Genomic DNA, 25,958 nt, shown 5'->3' with positions numbered 1-25,958 from the left:
CTCCACGCCACCGTCCCTGAGCTGCCCTCTAGGATGAGAATGCTGGGGTGGGGAGGGAAAGAAGAACAGTGTGAGTTGCCCTCTGCCCCCACCCTAACCCTATGTTGTTTATACCCTAAAGTCCATCATTAGGACACCATCTCTTGGGGCCGGCCCCCTAGCGTAGCAGTTAAGTGTACCTGTGCGCGCGCTCCCCTGCTGGCGGCCCAGGTTCGGGGCCCAGGTTCGGATCCCAGGCATGCACCGATGCACCGCTTGTCAGGCCATGCTGTGGCGGCGTCCCACATAAAGTGGAGGAAGATGGGCACGGATGTTAGCTCAGGGCTGATCTTCCTCACAAAAAAAAAAAAAAAAGGATACTGTCTCTTGAGTTAAAGATCTTTGAGATCAGTTAAAATGCAAACTGAGCTACTGTAACTTAAGGATGATGCCAGTGAAGGATCTGAGGATTCGACAGGAGGAGAGCAGCGCAGGAGAGTACTTGAGACCCAGGGACTAAAGTAGGGGAGAAAGGCACCAGAGGAAGCAAGCCCACAGAAACACTGCACCTTCTCTACAGCGTTGCTTAGGGCTGGCTGGGCTACCTGGGATATCTCCAATGCCTTGTTACCCTGGAGGCAGAGAAGCGAAGACCCTGGCGGTTAAGGAAGAATAATCAGGAGACTTACTGAAAGGAAGGAAAGTGGACCTTCTGTTAGAGACCCAAGAAAAACCAGATACTGCCTCTTTATACCCATTCCATATCCCCACCTTCCTCCCAGGGATGCAGAAATGTGTTATATCTGACAATTTAATACACGTAGTGGAGACAAAAATAGACTCCTAAAGTGCTCTGGTCTTTTCACAAAGTATGAAGCTATTAATTCACAAAATGAATCCACCCTTGGGGAAGGTTACTTCCTTTATGCATCTTCCCTACAGTAGGCTTAAAGTCTGAAATATCAGAGGGCCACAGAGCAAATCAGACCAGTCCAGGGGCTTCCCTCCTGACTTTTCAGGGCACTGTATCTGGTGTTGCCTGCAGGGCTGAAACAGCCTCAGGTCAAAGAAACCCACTCCTCCAGTCCTCAGCTCTTAGTGCACTGGAACCACTTTTAGCCTGGTCTAGGCAGACAGGGTGGACAAGGGAAGAAGCATTAGATATGGAACAAAAAGGGCTGGGAGGCAGTAAGAAAGGTGAATGACAGTCAGATTGTGACCACATTTGTTAAACTCAAGGTCAAGGTTATTGTTTTAACAAGTGCAAGAGCCCTTGTAGGGACAATGGGTCAGAGACGTGCCCTGCTGGAAAATGTGACTTGCTGGTGAGATAGGAGGCCTCCGCCATCTCAAGTTGCCCTGGCACCCTTGTCTGCCCAGGACAATCTCCCTCTTCATTCAAGGTAGAGAGTCAGCCATGAATCCTCTAGTCCAGTGCATTCAATCAATGCAGAAACCTTTGACACTATCATAACTCCCAAAGTAACCCATTCCCTTAAAAACAGAGCATTATGTAAAGGCCAAGGCTTTGGTGTCTGGCAGATGAGAACTTGAATCTGAGCTCCACCATTTTCTTACTGATTTACGTACACCAGCTGTACCTGGTTCCTGGAGAGAACGCCATAAACGTTCATTCCTACCCGCTCACTGTAATTGACCTGAAATTCACCTCCTGTAACATCTCTGTTCTGTCCCCTCAGGCAGCGCGGGACCAGGCTAATCTCTTGTTCACATGAGTGTTTCAAATAGTTGCGGACCACTAAACATCCCGTTCTTCAACCACGCCTCGTATGACTTGGTTTCCTGACCTTCACTAGCTGAGTCACTCCCCGCAAGTTAACCCAGGCCCTCTCAAGGAAGAGGGGGATGTAGCCAACGTCTCAATTCATTCTAGGCCTGGGGGGAGGGGGCTGTCCTCAGCTCGCGGTTTGGGACAGTTTGCATCCAGGAGGCGGGGGCCCTGGACCCTCCGGAGGCGTCTTCCTGCAGCGCCTGCGCGGGCTGTTGCAAGATGCTACACGGAACACCGCGTCCACGACCGACGGGTTTGGTACATCTCTCTGCCAAGCAGGAAAAAGCAGCGAGGGGCACTTAGACTACTGACTCCCTGCTCAAAGATAAAGACACTGCGCTCTTACGCAATCGCCCACGTTCAGAACTGTTTTCAGGGCCTCCCCGTATCTCCTTCCTCTTCTGCAGCGTGCACGCCCGCCCCGGCCCCGCCCAGCTCGGGTTGCGCCGACCACCTGCCGGCCTGTTTCCTCTGGGGCGCTTACAAAGCCCCGCCGCTCCCAGGCCTTCCTGGAAAAACCTCTGTGCCGGGAAGACGAAAACAAGGCGCTGGAACCGGAAGCGCGGAGCCTCCACGAGGCGCCCGGCTGCGCAGGGGACACGCCGCGCCCACGTGTCTGACCCGCGGCGCGGGGCAGGCTGGGGCGGCGCCACGTGAACGCGGCGTGCTGGCCGGCGGGGCGGGGCGTGGCGCGCGCTGACCGGCCCGTGCGCCGCGCCTACAGCCAATCCGCGCGCCCGGCCCCGCCCACCGCCCAGGCCCCGCCCCTGCCTACCCCGCCCGGCCGGGGCCGCTGTCCCCGGGTGACCTCGCCCGGGCCAGCCGGCGTCCGCGGCGGATGGCCGCCCGAGCGAGGGACGGGCGGGCCGTCTGGGCGCCCCCAGCTGCGAGGCGGCGCCTGCCCCACGCCGCCGTCTGCGACAGGCGACCCCTGGTACGGGGACCCACCAGAAGGCTGGCGCGGGCTGGCCACTGTCCCCAAGCGGCTTTCTGGGGCAGAGGCTGGAGCACCGGCGGCTCCTCCCTGACCCCCCCAGCTGGGGAGAGCCCTGCCCTGGGCCTGCCCCCCTCATCACTCCGTCCCTGACCATCTCTGTCCCCACCACGCCTGGCTCCCAGGGGGTGTATCCAAGGGGAGCAGAATGTGCACCCCAAACACACCTGTTTGGCATAAAGATTATTTTGAGCTTTTTATTTTTGAGAAACTGCAGACACAGGAGAAGCTCTGAAAACAGAGGAGTGAGTTACCCTTTTGTAAGGGAAATTTACATGAGAAAGGGGGCCTATACCAGAAAGAGGGCTACTACCAGAGATCACTTCCCCACTGAGCCTCATCCGCAGGCTGGACACCCTTGGTTGATCCTGCATTTCGTCCTCCCACGTTCCTGTGGATTGCCTTCCTCCCCTTTGAAGCCCAGACTCCCATCCCTTTCCTTAGCTCAGGATGGTATATAAACCTCAACTGCCTGGCAGCCTTTTGAGTCGCCTATCTTCGTGGGGCTCCCTTATTCCCTCCAGATTAATTAGGATTAGGGTGTGTTTGTATGTATGTTCCTAATTAAAATTGTTTTTTTTTCCTCCTGTTAATCTGGAAGGAATAAACGGGAAATTTTGGTTTTATACCTCCTATTAATCGTTTCACAAGGCGGGGGTGGGACCAGCCAAGAACCTAGAAGGGTAGAGGGGAAATTATTTTTCCTCCCCTGAAATACGTACACCTGAGTATTGACATCTACTCTATATAAGGTTTTTTTGGCCCTCTTCTCTCTTCCCTTTGCCACCTTCCGTTTTGGGATTATCTGGGATTTTAGTTATATTTAGTTATAAATATTTAAAAATTATGCGTCGAGTTATTTAAACCTAATGTGGGTTTTCTACTTCATTTACTGACCACTGTTTCTTTTATCTTACATATGATTTATTTTCTTTGTGCTTCACACAATTCTTTCAGATACTTTCATTATTCCCCTCCAGAGGGCAGGGAGGTGGTAACTTTTCTGACTCTTTGCAATCCTAAATACATCTTTATTTTGCTCTCTTATTTCCCTGATAGTTAATATACTAAGTATAGGATTCTGAGAAAAAATTTTTTTCCTTCATTTTCTTCTGATGTCTAGTTTTGCCAGTGAGAGCTCAAATGCTAAAAGAGACCACCTCAACTGAGGCTTTTAACTCACTCATTTTTTTTTCAATTCAGTTGAATCTAGTTCTGCTTTTCCGCCCACCCATCATTTTTTTTTTCCGATAATCTAAATTTCAAATGCCAAGCCCTCCAGCTCAGTGCTCCAGTAACGTCACTGGGCATGCAAGTCACCTGCGGCTCTTCTAAAACTACGGGTTCTGTTTTAGTCATTCTGGGGTGAGGCCTGACATTCTGCATTTCTGACAAGCTCCAGGTCATGGTGAAGTGGACCCCACTTTGAGAAGCAAGGCTCTGGCTGCTACCTCCTCATGATGTCATGTCCTGTCTAATCATTCTGAAGATAGTGATCATGAATCTGACTTGTCTTCCTGTGTCCTCTGCTAACTGTTTCTGGAGTGTTAATACTGGTATTTGTTAAGCTTGTGATTTCTCTCTTCTGGTGTTGGTTTTCCTCAAACGTTCTTCTTTTCTTTTCCTTTCTCTTTTTTAACTTCTGGGTCGTCAGAGCTACCTATTACTTATCTGGTCCCATGACTGTGGGCAAGGAGAAGGCCTGCTGTTCAGAGGAGTGCACAGTAGGTGTGGGGGTTCTACACCCAGCCCCCTTAACTTTTGACTTAACAATTCCTATTTGTTATCTGTTGTTTAAAAAGTAATATACATTCATTGTGAGATGATTGGAAAATATAGAAAGAACATAAAATATTCCTGCTTATGTTTCCTTCCAGACTCTCCTGTCTGTGCAAATATTTTTTAAAGCCCCAGGAGGCTTGGTATTAGCCCTTACGTGTGCACTGAATTTATGATCTCCTACGCAATGTCATCGCTCATGGGGAATTAGACAGTAATCACGAGGAATCTTATTTGCCAAATGAATAATATCTGGAGTAAAAGAGATTCAAGATTTAAAAAAATTCCCAGGGAAAATATAAAAAGCAAATGGAAGATGTAAATATGGAATAGGGGGAGGAGAGGAGGGACTCTCTGGTATTGAACTGGAATAAGAAATAGCAGTATGAATTTATGATTTCTAAAAATATCAATTTCCTGGCTCTGTCCATGGAAAAGGCCCTAGAAACAATGGTACCTCAGTAGCAAGAAGCAAACCAGAGCCCAGATCGTGGTTTCCTTGTGTGTGTGTGTGTGAGGAAGACCACCCCTGAGCTAACATCCGATGCCAGTCCTCCTCTTTTTGCTGAGGAAGATTGGCCCTGGCCTAACATCCATGCCCATCTTTCCTCTGCTTTATATGGGATGCCTCCACAGCATGGCTTGACAAGTGCTGTGTTGGTGTGTGCCCGGGATCCAAACCTGCAAACCCCGGGCTACCCAAGCGGAGCACGCGCACTTAACCGCTGCACCAGCAGGCGGCCCCCAGCTCGTGGTTTCTAACTACAATTCTCCACCAAAAGTAACCAGGTCCCGTTGGAGAAGTGGCTGATCCCACAGCTGAGTCTGGGAAGTAGAGACATACCTGGAACATCTGGTTGTGCCAGAAAATAAGGAAGACACAGCAAAAGACAGGGCTTGAAAAAGCTCTTAGCCAAATCTGGGACAGTTTGAGCATCAAAATGAATAGTGTCAGGAATGGATTATAACACTTGCAATAATAATTTTAAAAATCCCTGAGTCTGTACTGATAATTTAAGAGAATGTTCTTGGGAGAAACACGCTTAAGTATTTAGAGGTGAAGTGTCATGTTGTCTGCAACTGATTTTCCAATGGTTCTACACCAATAAAACAAGTTGAGAAAATAATATATGGTAAAATGCAACAACTGGTGAGTCTAGGTTATATAAATTGTTCATTGTGCCATTCCTACAACTTTTCTGAAGCCTTGACGTTTTTTAAAGTAAAAAGAGAGACAAACAGAAATGGAAAACTTCCCCAGGCAACAAGTGTCCCTGGGTGTGTCACACACTTTTATTTTCCTAACATGCATGATTAACACTCAGTGGACCAGAAAACTATTTCTGAGTCATCACACATATATAAGTCAAAGACAGTATGTTTGTGTAGACACAAATAAAATACATAAGAAATTAAAGGGACAAGTCTGGCAAGTGAGTCACTAAGTCCCAGATGGTTTATGCAGTGTTCAGTGCAGAAAACTATTTCCCATCTGCTTAGAGGCCATTCCTCCTGAGCAGAACGGCCTCTCCCTGTCTAGGTGGTCAGGTCATAGGAGAGTCAAATGGCTCAGAAAGGGGGGCCATTTTAGTAACTGACTTTGAGAAGGAGTGCAGATTCTGAAAATTCTGTTTCAAATCAAAGAACAATGTGGATGTTGATTATTAGGAGGCACGGGGGGTCAGGGGGAAGGTCTCTTGAAATCTAGGCCTCCCACTGGCCGGTTTTGCTGTGACAAATTTCTACTGTCACTTAAGCACGTAAGGTCTCCTTTTGTTACGTGAAGCAAGCAAGGCCTGTCTCATCCATTCATTCAACAGACATCTGCAGAGGTTCTCAAACCTTCCAGAAGAGACCCATTAGCAGCTGAACTTTGTTACCATGCGTCGTTCAGGGCAGTCCTCTAAGAGGTTCTGACTCATTTTTCATGTCCACCCAGACACCCTGGGAGATCGTGATGAGGGTATTCCCACTTGGAATAACTTAGGACCCAATCTGAGCAGCTTGGAAAAAGCAGCGTGTAATCAAAACTGGTCTCTTTCTGAAAAATAAGCGTTTGACTTGTTAGAAGGGAAAGGAAGAAAGGAAAGGTACAATGGAGAATAAAGCAAAAGGAAACACCCCAAAAGAAGTCATCAGAACTGTTTTGTATGCTTAACCACACACGGAGGCCTCTGGGCTGGGAGTTCCAAGAGCCGGTCAGCTGCAGAGTCCAATGACTGTGGACAAGTTCAAGCTTTCTAGGCTTTTGTTGCTTCTCCAGAGATCAGGCTCCCCTTCCCACACCTTACATATGATCATTGTAAGGGACTAGTATAAGATTCCAAGGCACTTTAAAATTTTAATCAAGAATAAAGAAATAATCCCACTACTGAGTATCTATCCAACGAACCTGAAATCAACAATCCCAAGAGGTTTATGCACCCTTATGCTCATTGCAGCATTATTCACCATAGCCAAGAAGTGGAAGCAACCCAAGTGTCCCTCAACTGATGACTGGATAAAGATGTGGTATATATATACAATGGAATACTACTCAGCCACAAAAAAAGGCAAAATCGTCCCATTTGCAACAACATGGATGGACCTGGAGGGTTAAGCGAAATAAGACAGAGAAAGAAAGACAAACACCGCATGATTTCACTCGTAGGTGGAAGATAAACCAACACACGGACAGAGAGAACATTTTGATGGTTACCAGGCGGAAGGGGGTTGGGGGTGGGAACAAGGGGTGAAGGGGCACACTTACATGGTGACTGACAATAATGTACAACTGGAATCTCACAATGTTATAAACTATTAAGACATCAATTAAAAAAAAAGAATAAAGACATAACCTCAAGTCAGAGAAGGACATTCTTTGAGGCCTCTTATGTGCTCTGAAGTATTTATGTTCCCATTAATTAATTAACTCAATATACAGTTATCAACCCCCTACCAGGCACCGGGCTAGACAGTGGGGAGATGGAATGAGCACAGATTATAGCACAAGAACCACAATTACCTCCAGCTTTCAGACTTGAAGGCATTCCATGCTTTAAGTTGGGCTTTGAAGAGTGGGGCACACACAGGTCCAAGGAAAGAGCTGATGAGAAACAGCAGAGCTAGGAAAGTGAGGGGTGTGTGCAAGGAAAGTGCAATGAAATTGGAAGAAATGCAAAGAATCGTAAAACTTAATGTTTCAGGAGCAAAGGTAGAGTAAGGAAGATGTGAGGAAAAACGTCTTCAGAAGGCAAATTTTCCTAAGGAAGATGGCGTCTTTCCTCTAGATCAGATGGACAATACAATCTCTAATTTATGAAGGAGAAACTCATCTACAGCAAGGGGGTTTAGGAGCTAAACCTCTATCTCCATTACAACCCACAGAAATGAGTGTTTTTACCCACCCAAAGACAAGAACAAATAGAATGTTCATGGCAGCTTTGGGCTTAATAACTTCAAACCAGAAACAATCCAAATGTCCACCAACAACAGAAAGGTCAAATTGTAGTCTATTCCCATCATGGAATACTGCATAGCAATGAGCATGAAGTAAATACTTCTACACACAACAACACGGAAAAATCTCACAGTGAGAATGTTTAGTGAAAGAAGCCACATTCAAAAGATACAGGATGTATAATTCCATCTATGTGAGGTTCAAGAACAAACAATATTTATAAGAAGAGAAGTCAGAATAGTGGTTACTGCTGGGAAGATTTCTGAATGGCAAGGGCACCAGGAGCCTTCTGGGGTTCTGGAAACGTTCTCTAGCTTGATGCAGGTGGTGGTCACAGGGATGTATACATATGTAAAAACTGATTAGATTTGTACGCTTACTATATCTATGTTATACCTCAGCTTAAAAAAATGTAAAATGTAAGCCAATAACAAAAACAGTGACTTAGGTGTTGCTCTGAATTGATTTTTTGAAATCAAGAAAGAGGTAAGGTGCACTGACCCCAGACTAGAGTAGAGACATGCCATTTTATATATGAAGTAGGAGACTGGCCTGTGATGATTTGTTCAAGTTGGCATCTACGTATGCTCTTCCCAGGGTTCAGTTTGACGCATGCTTTGTAGAGGGGAGGAAGAAGAGCTATTAATTAAAACTAATTTTTTAAAGACCTTCATGATACCCACTGAGATAACTAAAACACTCTATGTATCACAAATCAAACTTAAGAATCATTACGGTAGCCCTCTGGGGGCTAAAAATCAAATGTATATTTAAGAAGCCAATCATAGCACGAGAGATGAAAGAGAATCACTAGAGTCATCGAATGTAATTGTGGGAAGAGATAACCCAGTTAACACTTTCATTTTATAGATGGGAGAAGGACCAGAGAGGTGAAGGGACCAATCAGAAGGCACACGGCGAGTAGAAACATCACAGGACTAGACCACAGGTCTCTCCTGCCTGCCCAGCATACTCTCTCATACTCTGAGGTCTCCGTGCTGCTTCTGGGGCAGCTCCCAGGTCAAGGACCACCATCATCACTGCCCCAAAGCTGGCCCCCACGGAAGAAGGACAAGAACAGAAGGAGAGAATTCGAGATGGCGCCTGGAACCCAGGTCCCAGCCTGAGCCGTTCCTCCTGGTCATCCATCACCTTGACAAGGTCTCTAAAATCTGTATCTTTCTCCAGAAAGTGGAGACAAAAACCTTGCTTTTCAAAGGCTGAGAAATGAGCCCCTATGGAGGATGATGAATTCTTTCTGTTTTTGGAATAGCTTATAATTCATTTAAAACTATGCAATTCAATGTTGTTTAGTATATCAACGGACTTGTGCAAACATCACAGTTTTAGAACCTTTCCATCACCCCAAATGAAAGCTTTGGCTGTCACACCTCCATTTCCCTCCTCCTTCAACCTCTAGACAACCATGAAGCTGCTTCCTGTCTCCATAGATTTGCCCTTTCTGGACATTAAATATAAGTGAAATCATGCAATCTTTTGTGAATAGCTTTTTCACTCAGCATGTCTTCCAAGGCTCATCTGTGTCGTAGCATATTTCATTCCTTTTTATTGCTGAGTGATATTTCATTGTACGGATACACCACATTTTATTGATCCATCAGTTGATGGACATTGGGTTGTTTCGACTTTGCAGGTGTTGTGAGTAAGGCTGCTACGGAAATTCACATATATCTTTTTGTGTGGACCTGTTTCATTTCTCTTGGGTGTATTCCTAGGAATAGAAGTGCTGGGTCATACAGTCGATGAATCCTTTGTATAAAAAGTGCCCTTGCCTGCACCCTCAGAAATGGTGGGGTGAGGCGAGCCAAGAAGAGAGTGATGGGGCGGTGTGGGGGCTCTTACATGGATGGTCGGAGAAGGCCTCTCTGAGCAGCTGAGAATGCAGCTAATGCTTTGCAGGAAGCAGCCATGCGAAGCTTTGAGGGAGGAATATTCCAGGCAGGTGAACAGTACTCACAAAGGCCCCAACCATGAGCCTGGGGCACTGGAGGACAGAGGATGGGGCAAAAGGAACCAGGGGACGGGGTGAAGCAATCAGGCTGGAGAGGGGACCACGCACCTCTCAGTTCTGTTTTCTCATCTTGACACAATTTATCAAACTTACAGATAAATTTCAAAGTAGCACAAAGAATTCCCAGAGTCACCAATTGTTAACTTTTTGCCACACTTGCTTTATTATTTTCTCTATATATGTTATTACATTTTAAATATATATAAAATGTAATATATATATTACACATATATATTGTATATATACAAAATAGTACATATACAGTATTCTTAAAAAATTTTTAAATATTCATACATATTTTTGTCTGAACCATGAAGATAAAATTTGCCCCATTTCTCCTTAAAATTTCAAGTGTATTACCTAAAAGCAAAGATGCTCTCCTATGTGCATGACCATAGTATAATGATCAAAAGCAGGAAATCAACACAGAATGGGATATAGACTCCAAATGGATTTTGCCGGCTGTCAAGAACATGCCCAGCTTCCCGCCTAGGATCACAGACTGCATCTACAGTCCCCTCTCCCCTCTCTAATCTGGGTCCCCACCTTTAAGGACCTAATACTTCAAAGTATCCACTGCTTGAAATGAACTCTCCAAATGATTTCATTTCTCTGTTAAAACTTAAATATAAGTGGTAACAATAGAAACAAGAATTTAAAATTTAAACACAATTTTACGTTCTATTTCAATGAAGTGCAACGTTCAGTCTTAGGTTTACGGTACTCTTGTTGCTGAGTGTCTGCTTCATTCAGAAAATCGTCATCACTGTAGTCACAAACGGCAATCAAACTGCCTTAAAACTATTTTATAAACCATGAACGCTTCCATCTTTGGAACTGCTGATCTCTTTAACAAGTAGGAGGGAAAATGCTTCTTCATTCTTTCTTGATTTGGGGCCTCGGGTGTAGAGAATTGGATTAATCGTAATCATTGGTTCATCTCATGCGCTCATCACTGATGCTTGAACGGCCCTCTCCTATATTTGTTTGTTCAAATGATATAATGGACAACCAGGAATCCATCAGTCAGTTGAGATCTGAGTTTCTGACTTTGTTACATCTACCTGTATGCTCCCCATCCTCTGCTCCTGCCTCCCTCCAAAGAGAAGTAACCACTATCCTGAATCTCATAAAAGAAATATTGTTTTATTACATATGTATTCCTTAACAACATATTATTTAGTTTGAGGTGTTTTTACTGTATCTAATGTTTTGTTTTTTGTGGTTTTCTTTGGTGAGGAAGAGTGGCCCTGAGCCAACATCTGTTGCCAATCCTCCTCTTTTGGTTTGAGGAAGATTGTCCCTGAGCTAACATCCATGCCCATCTTCCTCTATTTTTTGTATGTGGGACGCCTCCACAGCAGGGCTTGACGAGCGGTGTGTAGGTCCGCACCCGGGATCCAGGCCCACAAACCACAGGCTGCCAAAGCCGAGCACGGGAACCTAACCACTACGCCACTGGGCCAGCCTCAGTTTGGGGATTTTTTTTAACAGTCATTGACAATATTGAATAGAGCTGTCTACCAGAGTCTCGTTCATTCAGACTGCTATACAAGACCCCGTTATGTGACTCCACCAAGAATTCATTCACTCTTCTCCTGTCCGTGTGTATTTGGTAGTTTCAGGGTCTTGCTATGAGAATGCTGCTGGGAACGGCACCTGAGCAGAAGTTTCTCTCAGCGACACACCTAGCAGTGACACACCCGGTTACAGGGTGTGTGAATTTCAACTTCACAAGATAATTCCAAACCGTTTCCAAGGCATCTGTACCATTTTCCACGCCCACCATGATGTATCAGAGACCCTTCTGATCCACATTCTCTCCAACACTTAATACTGTCAGACTTCATTTCTGCCAACCACATAGGGGTAAAACTGTGTCTCCCATTGTGGCCTCCATCTGCATTTTCCTGGTCACCAAGGAAGTTAAATTTCTCTATTTCCTTATCTTATGTTTACACATTGCCTGACTTTTATAAGGTTTTACCAGTCATTCGGTTATTTCTAACAGAAGCCAGAGAAAGGAGCACAGCCACAGAGAAAAAAGGACTATCTCCTTGCTCAGTACAGTGGGTTCTTCTATAGCGTGAATTATGATTTCACTGTGCTGCCCCGTATTACTTATTGGTATGCATTCCAAAATGAGTTTTTTAAAGTTTTATAAGGTTAAGAAATCAATTTCCTATAAAGCAGTAGTGACAACATGACCTTTTGCCTCATTCGTATGACTTTAAATAAAAAGCTTTTTTGTAACCCAGGATTTGCATAAAACATGATTTCAGCTTGAAGTGGATTCCATTTTTTGTTCTCCATTTATATCTGGGAAATGATGTAACAACAGCAAACATGAGTCATTGTAAAGTGGATGCTAACTGACTCATTTTTTTAATAAAGGGATGACATTCATGGTTTAGATTTTTCACGCAGAAACCAGGCAATTTGCAGATTCAGATCCCTTTACTGTTATTATGAGACAGCAAATTGATGATAAAATTCTGATTTTGGTTTTCTCACACACCTGTTGGCAGAACTGTTTTGAAACATATCTTCCATAGTTTCAACTGTGTAGCCGAGGGACATAAAATTAACTTGGATTCTTCCTTTTTGTTGTTCAAACATAAATGAGGTTTTAAAATCTATTTCTCTAAAATGAGGCTATCTAGCTGTCATCGAGCCTATGGCACTGGGGTTGGCTGGAAGAGGGAGCCCAACCGTCCTGGTTTGCCTGGGACTAAGGAGGTTGCCGAAACAGGGAAATCCTTGGCGAAAGAGATGGAGTTACTCACCCTCTCTGGAGGCTAACTTAGCCAGCTGGTGGCTGGGCTGAGTTTGCTCAGGAAGCCTTCCTAGAGTGGCGTCCTCCCCTCTCCCCCCGAAACAACTGAGCCTGTCTCAGTTTAACGAAACTGAGCAACAGACAGAAATTTCACTGATAATTGGGTACCACCAACATGGAAACCTTGGCAACATGGAAAACCCACCAAATGCTTCCCTACCAGCTTGGAAAATACCCGGGCTCTGATTTTGAAAGCCGGTTTCTCCTTAAAAGAAGCGTCTGTCTGGCAACTGGCCCAGAGCATGATGGATCCTTCTGGAAGGCTGCTTGCCGAGTCCCAATCCTTTTGAACCATGTACAGAAACTGAACCGCCACTCGGGGAGGTCTGCTGCCCCACACAGTTCCAGAGCTCCAGTGACCTCACAGTAACCTCCGCCTCTGCTGGTGGCGCGGCTGTTCAAAACACCACCCATGCTCTCCGCATCTCCACCTACCCGCCAGAAGGCAGCTGTGGGACTCACCCGAGATTCCTCTTGCTCTCACCCACATCCAATCCTTCGACAAATCCTACCTCTCTCTCTCCTAAATACAGTCAGAATTCAGCCACTTACAACCCCCTGCCCCTCCGACACCCTGACCCACGCCCACATCACCGCTCACCAACAGATTCCTACCTGCTCTCCCTGATTCGTCCTCATCACCCTACAATCTGCTCTCAGGAGGGCAGCCACGAACTGTATATGTGGTTTATAATATAAAGTTAATTCATGCCATGCCTCCACTACAACCCTCCCAGGCTTCCCATCCCACTCAGAGCAAGAGGCCAAGGCCTTACTCAGCCTTGATCTACATGATCCGCCCAGCAACCTTTCCCATACTCACTCTGCTCCAGCCTCTCTGGCCTCCAGATGTTCCTCCAACACTCAGCCCGCTGAGGCCACAGGGCCTTTGCACCTACTCCCCCCCCATGACTGCTCTCCTAAGATGTCGCAGGGTCCACTCCTCGCTCCCCTCAGTCTCCACCCAAATGTCACCTCTCAGCGACCATCCTATTTAAAGCAGCAACCCCCTCCCCCACCCTCACTCTCCCTCCTCTTTCCCCACCTTATTTTTCTCCACCCATTTCTTACACCCATTGTGCATGCTCTGTATTTACTCACTCCTCGGTTCATTGTCTGTGCCCATCGGAATGTAAGCCCCCGAGGGCAGGCGTTTTGTCTGTTTTGTTCGCTGCTGCACTCTCAGCACTTCACGCACCCCAGGTGTACCAGGCCTTGAACAGACATTGGCCACATGACTGAAGAGCCAATGGAAGCAACTAAAGTAACAGCACAGGCCAGGCAGGGACCAGTGGGCAGAGGCGGTCCGCTGGCTTCCAGTTGTGTTTTTTTTTTACCATTTCTACTTAATTTCCTCAGCCACCAAGTCTATAAGCCTCCCTTTCTCAGTGTTCCCAAAATGTTTGTTTTGTGAATGTCCCCAGAGAAATGTGGCCCTTGCAGACAGATGGCTGGTTCTTGAGGGGCCTCCATCCTTTTATCCAGACTCACTGCTTCCTCCCACGGCTGCCTGGCTCAGAAAGCCCCCAAGGAGAGCTCAGACCCTCCACAGCAGTGCCTGCTAGCAGAAGCCCCAAAGCAGGACCACCCAGATCTTGCTGGAGACCCTAAACCCCACGCAGAACCCTCGCTGCAAGGGAGTCTGGGAAATGCAGTTTCGGGCTTCCCAGCCTCTGCAGGACGTGCTGTCACACTGGAACAGCATTCTCAAGATTGTGGTTATTCCTCATTAGTGATCTTGAAATCAATTTACTGAAACCAGATCAGAATCTTTTTTTTTTTTTTTGAGGAAGATTGACCCCGCACTAACGTCTGTTGCCAATCTTCCCCTTTTTTCTTTTTTCTCCCCAAAGCCCCAGTACATAGTTGAGTATCACAGTTGTAGAGTTGTAACTCTTCTGTATGGGACCCTGCCTCAGCATGGCTTGATGAGCGGTGAGTAGGTCCGCACCCAGAATCCGAACCAGCGAACCCAGGGCCGCCGAAGCGGAGCACACAAACTCAACCACTACGCCACCGGGCTGGCCCCCAGAATCTTTTTTTTTTTTTTTTTTTTGTGAGGAGATCAGCCCTGAGCTAACATCCGCCAATCCTCCTCCTTTTTTTTTTGCTGAGGAAGACGGCCCTGGGCTAACATCGGTGCCTATCTTCCTCCACTTTATATGGGACGCCGCCACAGCATGGCTTACCAAGCAGTGCGTCGGTGCGCGCCCGGGATCCGAACCAGCGAACCCCGGGCCGCCGCAGCGGAGCGCGCGCACTTAACCGCTTGCGCCACCGGGCCGGCCCCCCCAGAATCTTTTTTAATGAAATGGAATAGACTAGAAGATATCAGAGTGTACAGTATACTCTAAGGATAAGTACTGTTTCATGAAAATTTCTGTCCAGGCATCAACCCAGAACTATTAAATCAGAATCTCTGGCGCATCAGACTTTTTTAAAAGCTCCCCAGTTAGTGCGAATGTGTGCCAGGAATCAGAGCCACGGGGATCTGGTTTTGTTCTCAGAGAAACGATGCTTCTAGTACCCATTGCTCCCGGCAAGCATCTGGCCCCCCCAGCAGTCACGTGGCCACGGTGCTGAGGGCCAGGCTTCCCCTAGAGTGCGTCAAAATGCATCTTCCTCGTGGCCAGGATCTCCCTCTTTCTCTCCTCCCGCTTCAAAGCCCACACTTCCCGGGGGCACCTCTCTGGGCTGTCTGCCACCCCTGACTGATGAAACCTTGCTCTTCCTGTGCCTGGGCTGGCCTGTGTCCCCACGTCCTGGATGTCCTCAGCAGCCTCAGGGGAGGGCTTCCTGAACCCACCGCTGGGGTTCAGTATGTCAAGCAGACGGTCAAAATGCCAAAGCAACGCGGCCCTAAGAAAGAACACAGTTGTTTCCTCAAAACCATCGGCGCAGCTCAGCATCTCTCATCAAGGGAGGAAAGCCAGGGCAGGGGGCTGCCCCTCTGGAGAAGCTGCCGAGGTCAGTGGGACGCGGGAGGCTCTGTTGCTGACAAGCTGTTAACACCCAGGCCAGGGAAGTGTGCTTGCTGAACTGTCATGTCAGGCGCCTTCCGGAGCAACATCTGGAGAGGATGCTCGTCGACGGGGCGGGACAGCCACAAACCTGTCCGTGCCTCAGACCTCCCCCGCTGGCCGCTGACCAGGGCTCCGGACATCCCTGGGGCCAGGCCCCCCGGCTCAGTCCCGGGACACAAGATGCAACCAGGAGCCACACGCGCCATCTGGGGCCAATGGGAAGGGGGGCCGCCCCTCTCTGGGTCCCCCACTGTCCTAATCACCAGGAGGAAATGGTGGAACTACTCCTCTGCAGGTCAAGAAATGATGAGCACTTTTTGTGTTCTTCTTTATATTTTTCTGCATTTCTCAAGTTGCTTACAATTGAACATCTATGGAAAACTCTAGGGCTTCCGATTTGTGAAATAAGTTAATTAAATCTCTTCCCCTGACCCTCTGTGAAAGTGCATGTCACAGTCACTCTTTCCTGAAGCTCCACACGGAGGACCTGCTACTAATGATTACTGTAGACTCGGGGAAGAGGAGCAAAGCGTTCTTGGCCCTGGGGCTCCCTGAAGGATCCGCAGATGCGTGACTATGACGGTCTGACATCAGAGACAGAGAGTTCCAGACCGGCTTAATAGGGCAGAAAGAGATAATGTGCACCCACGGAAGCTGGACTCCGACACCGACTTCCTTTTGGCACCAATTTCGGTCCTGAAGTCGAAACCGAAGGAGCACAGAGACCAGAGAAGGCAGGGCCGTGACTTCATTTGTCACTCGTCTGAAAACTTAGCCTCTCACCTGGAGACGCTGGGAAAGACAGGCCAGGGGGCCCAGGACAAAGTCTTTGGAGGACAAAGGCACAGAGGACTCCCTTCTGCCTCCTGCCACCAGCTTAGCCAAGAGACTTGGGGGAGTGGAGACGAGGTGCATGTGTGACAAGCGATCAGGAAGGGAGGGAGGGAATCTCAGTTCACCCCCTTCTTTTACAGAGGGGTAAACTGAGGCCAAGCACTCTTCAGTGGCTTCCTTGACATCCCCCAGCCAGTTACAGACACAGGTGGACCTGTCACTACCTGGTCTCCGGGCTCCCAGGCCAGTGTTTCTCCCCGCTGCCATGGCAGCTCGTACACATTCAATCCTCAACGACACTCCTCAGATGCCTCATCCAGCTTCCCAGGTCACCACATCCACCGCCCGGGGGTACCCGCCAGAGCCGCTCTCAGAAGTGTCCCGACAAATGATTACAAATGCTTAGAAACTGAGCCATAAACATGGCCACATTCCTGCAGGAGTGGTCTCACTATAGAGTCACCTGGGAGCCATCGCGTCGGGACCGGCAGATGTTATAAAGGACCCGGGGCTCTTAACTTACATCTGCCCACAGTTCAGAACAGCGGGCAAGGGGGAGGGTGGGGCACACCTCCCCTCCCCCCTTCCTTCTCCCCTCCCCCACTGCCTGTGCCCCTCCTGCTGCCCTTCCCGTGTTTCTCCTGTGACGCTGTGACTTCTTTCCCGTGTTCCCTTTTATCCAGCTTTCATCTGAAAACAACATCGGGAAGGGCAGGAAGACTGGCCTTCCTTACCCCCCAAGGGACTGCTTCCCACACCTCCCGGGGGTCTGCTGCAGACATGGAGGAAACAGAAAGGCCACCAGGTGTGTGCCGGGTGCCGGGTGCCGGGACAGAGATGAAGATGCAGCCCTGCCCTCGGGAAAGTCCCAGGCCTGTGAAGTTAAAGGAGACTCACAGTTCGCCGCAGGGGATCAAGAATGTGATGGATGCTTGAACACTTTGAAGAGCTACAATCCCTGAGCGCTTATGAGCACCTGGTATTTTTAGCTCTCTGCAGGTGGAAAGCTACCTGCATCAGACCCAGGTCCGAACCAACCAACATACAGACTATGCTCACGCTCGCAGCACCAGTTGCTGTTGTTATTGTTGTTTAGAACTTGATATTTCCCCAAAAGTACCAAAATGGTGACTATAGTAAAAATCAGCAATGTGTCTGCCTTGCTTACATTTATGTTGGTCTTGTCTTTACTTTAAATCACATTGACCATAATCTTTCAGTGATTCACGTTTCTGATAGTCTTTATTGGGCTCTGCAGATACCCATTCCAGAAGAAACTGGAGTTTTTGACAAATTAACCAATAACAAGAATTTACAAAGCACTTGCTACCCCCTGGCCCTACAGAAGCATGAGATATGGACGCTCCCCCAGAGAGCTGACAAACGAACATCCAGGAAGCATCCAAGGACAAGCAAGTTGGATGCTCTGGTTCTGGGACAGGACGTACCTGCAAGAGCCCATCTGCATAGAGTCGATGGGAAAGGGGGCAGAGAGGACTTGAACTTAAGCAGGGCCCTAAGGAATGACCAGAAGCACACACGTGCATGACTGTGTGTGCGTGTGTACGTGTATGTGGTAGCGTGAAGGATGGCAGGCCCTTGGGAAGGTGTGGCGGGGTCCAAGGAGAGGAGAGCATGCAGGAGGGAAGCAGCAGGTGCAAGAGCCCGGGGTGACGCTGGGCTCGTCACTCCTGGACACTGAGGAACACACCTCACCACAGCAGAGAATGCGCCTTCAGGAGCCACGGGATATGTCGAAAAGGTGCAGCTTGGTGAAAAAAAAGCCTGCAAAGACACTGTCAGCAGAGAATTCGCACAATGAACCACAGAGGGGACACCTGCAGACAGAAGGCTCCTGATGGGACGCTGAGCTGGCTCAGCCAGGTTGGCAGGTGCTTCCCAGAGCCAACGTCCCTCGGTCCCCTTCCTTGGGAAACATGCTGCAGTTACATTGAGAGCAGAGCTCTGAAATGGCCAGGGATCCCTGTTCTCATCCATCAAGCTGCTAGACGCCAAGAGAGGAGAGAGAGCCCCAGAGCAGAGGGTGGGGCCCAGCACAGCAGAGGAGCTCAGGAAAGGAATGAAAGAACCGAGGACCAGGCCAGCTCCTCCTGGAGAGAGTCTTCTCAGGATCTGCTCTGTGCACTCCCACTGGGGAGAGAAAAGGAGGGGTCCCAGGTTTGGGGTCCACAAATGCTGACCTATCTGCGACTGAGTGCCCGTTGCAGGCAGCTGACCTACAGGAATTCCAAAGGTGCTGCTCCCCTTGTGATGGCGTGACTTGTTTTTCCCTTTGTTCTCTCAGCATCCCTGGAACCTCTGTGCCCAGCAGGGGACTGACCAGCTCACTGTGCAGCTGTGGCCCAACATCTGGCAGGCCTATCAACTCCACGACACCCGACCAGGGTTACGAGATCAGCACCTGAAAGCAGTGCCCTCAGGGCCACCCGAAAAAGGCAGAAGGACACCGGCTGTTTTCACATGTAGGTCCTTCTGCTTCCGGACGAGTCAGGCATCTAAGTCTACTTGGTTCTGATGTGAAAGAAGTTGCTGGTTCGTGATGGCAGATATCATACCATATGGTTTCTGCCAGATATACCTCATATCATACATCATATCATATATCACATCATACCATATCATATCACATATCATACACCACACATCATATATCACACATATCATATCATACATCATATCATAAAACACATCATATCATATCACATCATATCATGCATCATATATCACATCATATATCACATCATAACATATATCACATCATAATGTACATCATATCAGATAATACATCACATCACATCATATCATACATCATATTTATCATGTGTCATATCATATATAACCTATCCTATCATCGTGGTCCGTGCTGGAAAGGCAGAACACAGAGGTCTAGGTCCCAGCTCTGTTGGGCACACAATGTGCTGAGGGAACTTAGACAGATTCCTCTCTAAGCCTCACTTCCTTTATCTTTACAACGGAAATAAGAATACCACACACCTCAGAGGGGAGTCATGACGATAAACCCACGTAAACACTTAGCACCGCACCTAGGACTTGGAAGATGCTCAGTAAGTGTTAGTTTGGTTTTTTATTGTTATTTATTATTAGAACCTCCACCCCCTCTTCCCCGTACCTTTTGAATACTTGAGGCAGCAGTGTGTGATGACATTTTTATAGGCTTCTCGATCCGAAAGGAACCTCGAGAATTTAGTCTCCAGGCAGAGCCACACCTAAGTCACTTGAAAAATCGCCATCTCTCCTATTTGTAAAGCTCTCCAGAGGAAGAGCTCAGCCTCCCTCCTAGGTGGTCTCCAGCTTTAATCACTCAGTCATGACCTTCTTCCTGGGGTCTTATCCTAAGTTTTTCCTGCCCCCTTTTGTTCTCATGAATTTCCTTCATGTTTCATGTCAGGACGTTTCCTTCTCCCTATCAAACCAATCTCAAAACCTCCTTCTACAGACCTTCTTCTACAGCAGCTCGGCCGAGGATCCCACTCTGTTCCCCACCACGGCACCATCACCCTGGAACCGGCCAAGAAGAGACAAGAGCATGAATGCAGGGCTCGCATTTCATCCCCGCCTGCCGGGGCCAATCTCAGCCACCACCATTCACTCCATTTATGCGACATGGTTTCTGCCTGACATTGTCACAGCACTGTGGACCTTGCTGGAGAGGCAGCAGGGTCTAACTACACGGAGGGAATTGCCAAGCCTGTCTTATTCACCTAGCACCTCATGCGTGCCTGGCACAGAGCAGGCACTCAATCTACAGAATGAATGAATGAATGAGTGAATGAATGACGTGGCTGCAATCACTAAACCTGCCCTAATCAAATTCAATGGACATCAATTCCATTCCTCTCAAATTCGAGGCACAGGACCAGTACCTAAGACCCTGGACCAGTCATCGTCTGTCTCACCAGATCCACTCTCCACAAAAGGCAAATCCACCCAGCTCTGCAGCCCAGCAGGCTAACCTGCATGCATATCAGCGGCTCCTGGCCTTCTGGCAGCCAATGCCATGAGGTCAGACGGAGAGCTATTGTTGATGCTCCCAGTTTGCTCTCTGAGGGGCTATAAGCTGCCTGCCTCCTCCAGGGGGGATCAGCTCCCATGAGGCCGCAGGCTCCACTGACCGCTCAGCCCCTCCACCTTTCAGGCCTGGGGTGATAATGCCCAGGGTTCTGCACCATCCCTTGTGGTTTTCCTATACCCGACCCATACCTTTGTAACAGTCCCTTCATTAAACTAGTCTCAGCTTGCCCAATACCAGCGAGCGAGCCATGCACTTCCTGCCAGGCCCCTTCCTGCCAGGCTCCCAAAGTCTTACTTGTTGAGACACAGAAACCCAGCACAGGAAGGGAATTAGCAGTCAACCAACTTTCCAGAAGGTTAGCTAGAAGGAGGTCCTCCATCTGGCTTCTCTTTGTTTTGGCGAGAGAGCAGCAATATCTTTTCACTTCCTACTTTTTTAATTACTTTTTTGAATAGTTAATACATTCAGATGGTTCAAAATTCAAAAAAATATAAAAGCGTATATACACCGAAATCTCCACCATCCGACAGTTCCAGCCTGGGGTGACCGGCTCCCCTCACCTCCACGCAACTCCACGTGAGGTCTCATCACGCTATCAACCACAGCCCATCTCCCTGGAATTTCCACTTGCTGTGTTTACTTCTAAATAGGAGATCACAACTCAATAAAGTGGGAAGTTCTGCCTTAGACTCGAGGCTCTCCAGAGTCCCTGCCCTGGCTGACACCGAAGCCTCCGGAAAACCTAATAATGACTGTTTCTCACACCCTGGGACCTTCAGGAATGAGTAGTCACAGAATGGAGGGACAGTATTTCCTTTCCATGCAGCAATGTTCTCTTCAGATTAAAAAAAAAAAGCTTAACATGGTTGGCAGTGTGCAAATGTTTTGTCCTGTGTGATCTAATAATGCCCTAAACTATGCTACCACAAAGTGAAATTTTCACACATAAAAAAATCATTCAGCAGCCCAGTTATTTAATCCTTGCTGCATAAGGCTCCCTCGCCTGAGTGCTGTGACAAGTAAACAGATGTCTTTGCCTTGTAGGAGTTTGCCACCAGAGACCACAAGGACACAAGTGGGCAGTGGAAGTGATAAACCTGGCAGATCAATGACTGTTCACTGCAGTTCAACAACGTGGGTGGGGCTCGAAGAGAACCTCCAGTGACAAGGTGGCCATATTATATATGCAATAATGCAGACACTGAGGATGGGGACCTGGGACTAAACAGGACTGAGGACCGGACAGAACTCATAGCCCTGTTCTTAGCTGTCAGCTTCCTCTCACCATCCCCAACAGGACAGGGAGTGCCAACCACTTCCCTTCACAACCAGGAGCTCATACTGGCATCTTAGCAAACTCTGTTCAAGGGACAAAGACCAACAGGACATTACTGGCCCTGCAGCATTAACCTGACAGTCAATATGAATTACAAGAGAAGGGGAGACTGGGCCAGAGAGGTGGGTGGAGGGAGGAGAGAAAGCTCACAGCATAGTCCCAGGTCCCTCAGAGCATGGTCCCAGGTCCCTTTCAGCATGGTCCCAGGTCCCTCACAGCATGGTCCCAGGTCCCTCTCAGCATGGTCCCAGGTCCCTCAGAGCATGGTCCCAGGTCCCTCAGAGCATGGTCCCAGGTCCCTCTCAGTATGGTCCCAGGTCCCTCTCAGCACGGTCCCAGGTCCCTCTCAGCACGGTCCCAGGTCCCTCACAGCACGGTCCCAGGTCCCTCTCAGCACGGTCCCAGGTCCCTCACAGCACGGTCCCAGGTCCCTCACAGCACGGTCCCAGGTCTCTCACAGCATGGTCCCAGGTCCCTCTCAGCATGGTCCCAGGTTCCAGGTCCCCTGCAGTCAAGGCTTCCTCTCAGTTAGTTCTCCTCTGGTTCATTGTACCCAGGTAGGAGTGGGGAAGCCTTGGGTCTAGAGTGACAATGGGTCACCAGAGCCCAAGCCTCCCCCAACACAAAGAGAAGAAGGGGAGAAGTCAGACAGCCCTGACTGGAAAATAAAAGTGCGTCTCCGACTATATCCTAGGCTCCCACCTGAGGGTGCCCTAGGGTCCCAGCCCAGCTTTACCTTGGGAGCTGCAGGGCCTCCATCGCCCTGCGTGTAAAATGGGGCCAAACAGAAGTGGCTACCCCCTTTCCCGGCAGGGGGCCACAGAAGCATCTGGGACTGGCAGGCCGTGCGCACCCACCACTCCATACAGAGAAAGCCCCAGGAATCGAGCCTAAATGCCAGGCGTCCTCGCCTAGGGAAGGGCCTGCAGGGGGCCAGGCTCACGGAGGAAGGTCTTGCCAGAGGGCACCTGCCTAGGCCGGCCGTCTTTCCTCGCGTGTGTGTCCCCTTTTCGGCGCCCTGGCTCACCAGTCCCCCACACAGCCGTCCCTATCCAGGCGCTCAATGAAGACACGGCGGCTCCAGGAGGGGAAATGACTTCCCAAGGGTCAGAAGGCAGAAAAGGCCGTAGACAGGACTGGCACTCAGATCCGCCTTCCACCCGCCCCGTCCCCCTCCTAGACTCAGACTGCAATCGGGGTGTGCAGCCGGGATCCAACAAAGCTCCCCACCGGAGAATCCCCAAGTCGCCAGTGCGCCGGGAGAACCCTGTTCCACCCGCATCTGGGAACTGGAAGGCAGCGCGATCGGGAGATCCGTTCAAAGTGCGGCTCTGCGCGCCGCCCCCCGCAGCCCGCGCTGCGCACCGGCTCGGCACGTGGCGTCGGCCGCCGAGTGGCCGGAGGGCGGCGCGGGCGCAGGGGCGGCAGGGGGCAGTGCGAGGTCGGAGGGCGCGATGGTGGGGCAGAGGGGCGATGGGGGCCGCGGGGGCAGTGCTGGCCCGGAGGGGCGATGCGGGGCCCGAGAGACCATGCGGGGCAGGAGGGGACAACGCAGAGCTGGGGGCGGAGGGGGTCAGTGAGTGCGGGGCCCAGGGGAGCGGTGGGGACTCAGGGGGGGCGATGGAGGCCGGGCGGAGGGGGTAGTTCAGGGCCAGAGAGGGGCGGTGCGGGGCCAGAGAGGACCACGCGGCGCCGGCCGCCCCCCCCGCCGCCGGCCAGCCGCGCGGCCGCATCCCCAGGCGCGCGGGCTCCGCACCTGGCGCGCAGGTCCCCCGGCCCGCGGCGCGCTGGCCCCGGCGGGCCCGCCTACCTTTCCTGAAGGACATCGCGGAGGAGCGCTCCCGGCGGGCGGGCCCGGGACACCGCGGCCGGGCGACGTCCGAGTGCCAGCCCCGCGGCTCGGGGGCGCCTGCGGGCGCCGGGCCGGGCGAGGGAGGGGGAGAGGGACATATTTGGGCAAAGGCGGGGCGCGTCACGGGCGGAGGGAGGAACCGCGGCGGGGCGGGAAGCGCAGGCGGCTGGGCGGGCCGCGCGGAAACGCTTAACCCCTGCGCTCCCGGCCGGGCGCGGCCACGCTCCCCGCCCGCGCCTGGGGGTCTGCGGGCCGGAGCCCGTCTCTCCGGTGGCGCCTGGACCGAAAGAAGCCCCTTCTGATGAGGAACAAAATCACCTCACTCATCAGCTCCTTCGGGCGGTCCGGGGACACCATCCCTGGAAGCATTTGGAGGACTTCATCCCATTTTTATCTTTGTGTCCTCCAGGCACACGGGACAGGCACAGGGGACTGCGCAAATGGCCGGTTGGCTTGAACTGAGATTAAATGAGGGCTGGAGGGAGTGACCCCCGAAATTACGTCTCTGATAGCCTTCCCGGCCACCCTCATTCAAACCCTCCCTACTCCCTCCGCTCCTGCCCCGCTTTTTTTTCCTGCACAGCACTTATCGCCTCTGACAGGCTTTCTATTTTGGTCTTTTGTTCGCTGCTGCTTCCCCACAACCTAGAACAGCACCTCACACACAGCTCAATAAATATGTCAAAAAATTATGGTAATAATAGCGAGACTTAAGGTCCTGTAACCTGAGAAATGGGGAGGAGATCGTGCCTCACCCGGTTACTACTTGCTCTGCGTCTGTAGAGGCCAGCGTCTGAGAAAATGCTTTGTTATTCGGTGGGCTCAAAGGTCTCCAAGGCAGGCCATCTTTCTGGTCAGGTGAGAGTTCATGCCTGTGAAAGTGCTATTTTATACGGCAATTGGAGGAAATGGTGTTAGAACAGTCTCCTGATCTAGTATTTAAAGCACCCATGCAAATAGCAATTGGCCCAGTTCTAAGTGGTGAAAAAAACCATCCAGGTGATCTGGAAAGCCCAAGCCAGTAGGGGTTTTTGTTTTTCTTGATCAGAATCAGTTTTTTAGCCTGCTATCTTTTATGGGTATTAGTCCAGACTCCTTCCCCCTTTCAAAGGGAGAGGACGCCAGGGAGAAGGAAGTAATCATTTGGGTCAGATATTGTCAGTTGGCTTCGGAACACCACCTTGGTGGAGCCTTCTGGAAAGACACTGTTGCACGGGCCTGGCTGGATATGGGGATCTTGAGCGCTCAGACTTCGGCTCCTGTGCCCCAGCCCTTGTGAGTGTGGGTGTCCCTCTGTGTGAGAGGAGCTGGAAGTGGGGGACGTTGGGGGAGTCCCAGATTCAATGCTGTGAGTGGCCGTCTGCTCCCTCTGCCCTTTCCCCTGCCGTAACTGTGACGCCTGGTGGACGTGCACTCTATGGACTTAGTTGCCACGGGAGGCGTATTTTATCTAAGGCCAGATAAAGTGCACAGGACTGCACATCTCAGACTTGCCTGACTGTGACATAGTGAAGCCAGAGGACATGCACTGTGAGATGAACGGGCCTTTCTTCCTTCTAGCTGGCACCTTTACTGCCCTGTGGACTTCGGTGGCTGATTGTGATACAGTAAGAAATATATATTCGGTCTTTGTCCCCAGTTCCTGGAACACAGCTCCTAAAACCCTTGGAATCTCTGGGGTGATAAGAATGTCTTTCGTATGCTAATGAGATGACTGGTGGCTGGGGGCCCCTAGATGGGATGGGGGCTGGTGGCCGGAAAGACCAAGGGTGATGAGAGGGTTGGAACTTTCAGCCCCACCCCCACCCCACCTCCCAGAAGGGGAGAAGAGCTGGAGATTGAGCTCTGTCACAAATGGCCAATGATTTAATCAGTCATACCTATGTAATGGTACAAATCGGTAAAAATCCCTAAATGATGGGGTTCGGAGAGGTTCCGGGTTGGTGAACACATACAGGTGCTGGGAGGGTGGCACCCTCAGAGAGGGCGTGGAGGATCCACGCACATC

General features: G+C 49.8%; 1 protein-coding gene across 1 annotated transcript in view; it reads right to left on the bottom strand.

The window, feature by feature from the left end:
* PFKFB3 (6-phosphofructo-2-kinase/fructose-2,6-biphosphatase 3) overlaps positions 1-23,989 on the bottom strand; it is an 80,823-nt gene extending 56,834 nt beyond the window's left edge. The window contains exon 1 of the mRNA XM_058532370.1: positions 23,909-23,989. Within this exon, the coding sequence (XP_058388353.1) occupies positions 23,909-23,924 (16 nt within the window). The 5' untranslated portion in view covers positions 23,925-23,989. The remainder of the gene's footprint in view (positions 1-23,908) is intronic.
* Between the last annotated feature and the right edge of the window lie 1,969 nt (positions 23,990-25,958).

Source organism: Diceros bicornis, chromosome 36, assembly GCF_020826845.1.
Source record: "Diceros bicornis minor isolate mBicDic1 chromosome 36, mDicBic1.mat.cur, whole genome shotgun sequence".
Taxonomy (NCBI): domain Eukaryota; kingdom Metazoa; phylum Chordata; class Mammalia; order Perissodactyla; family Rhinocerotidae; genus Diceros; species Diceros bicornis.
Note: the sequence above shows the minus strand (reverse complement) of the source record. Positions and strands in the feature narration are given on the sequence as shown.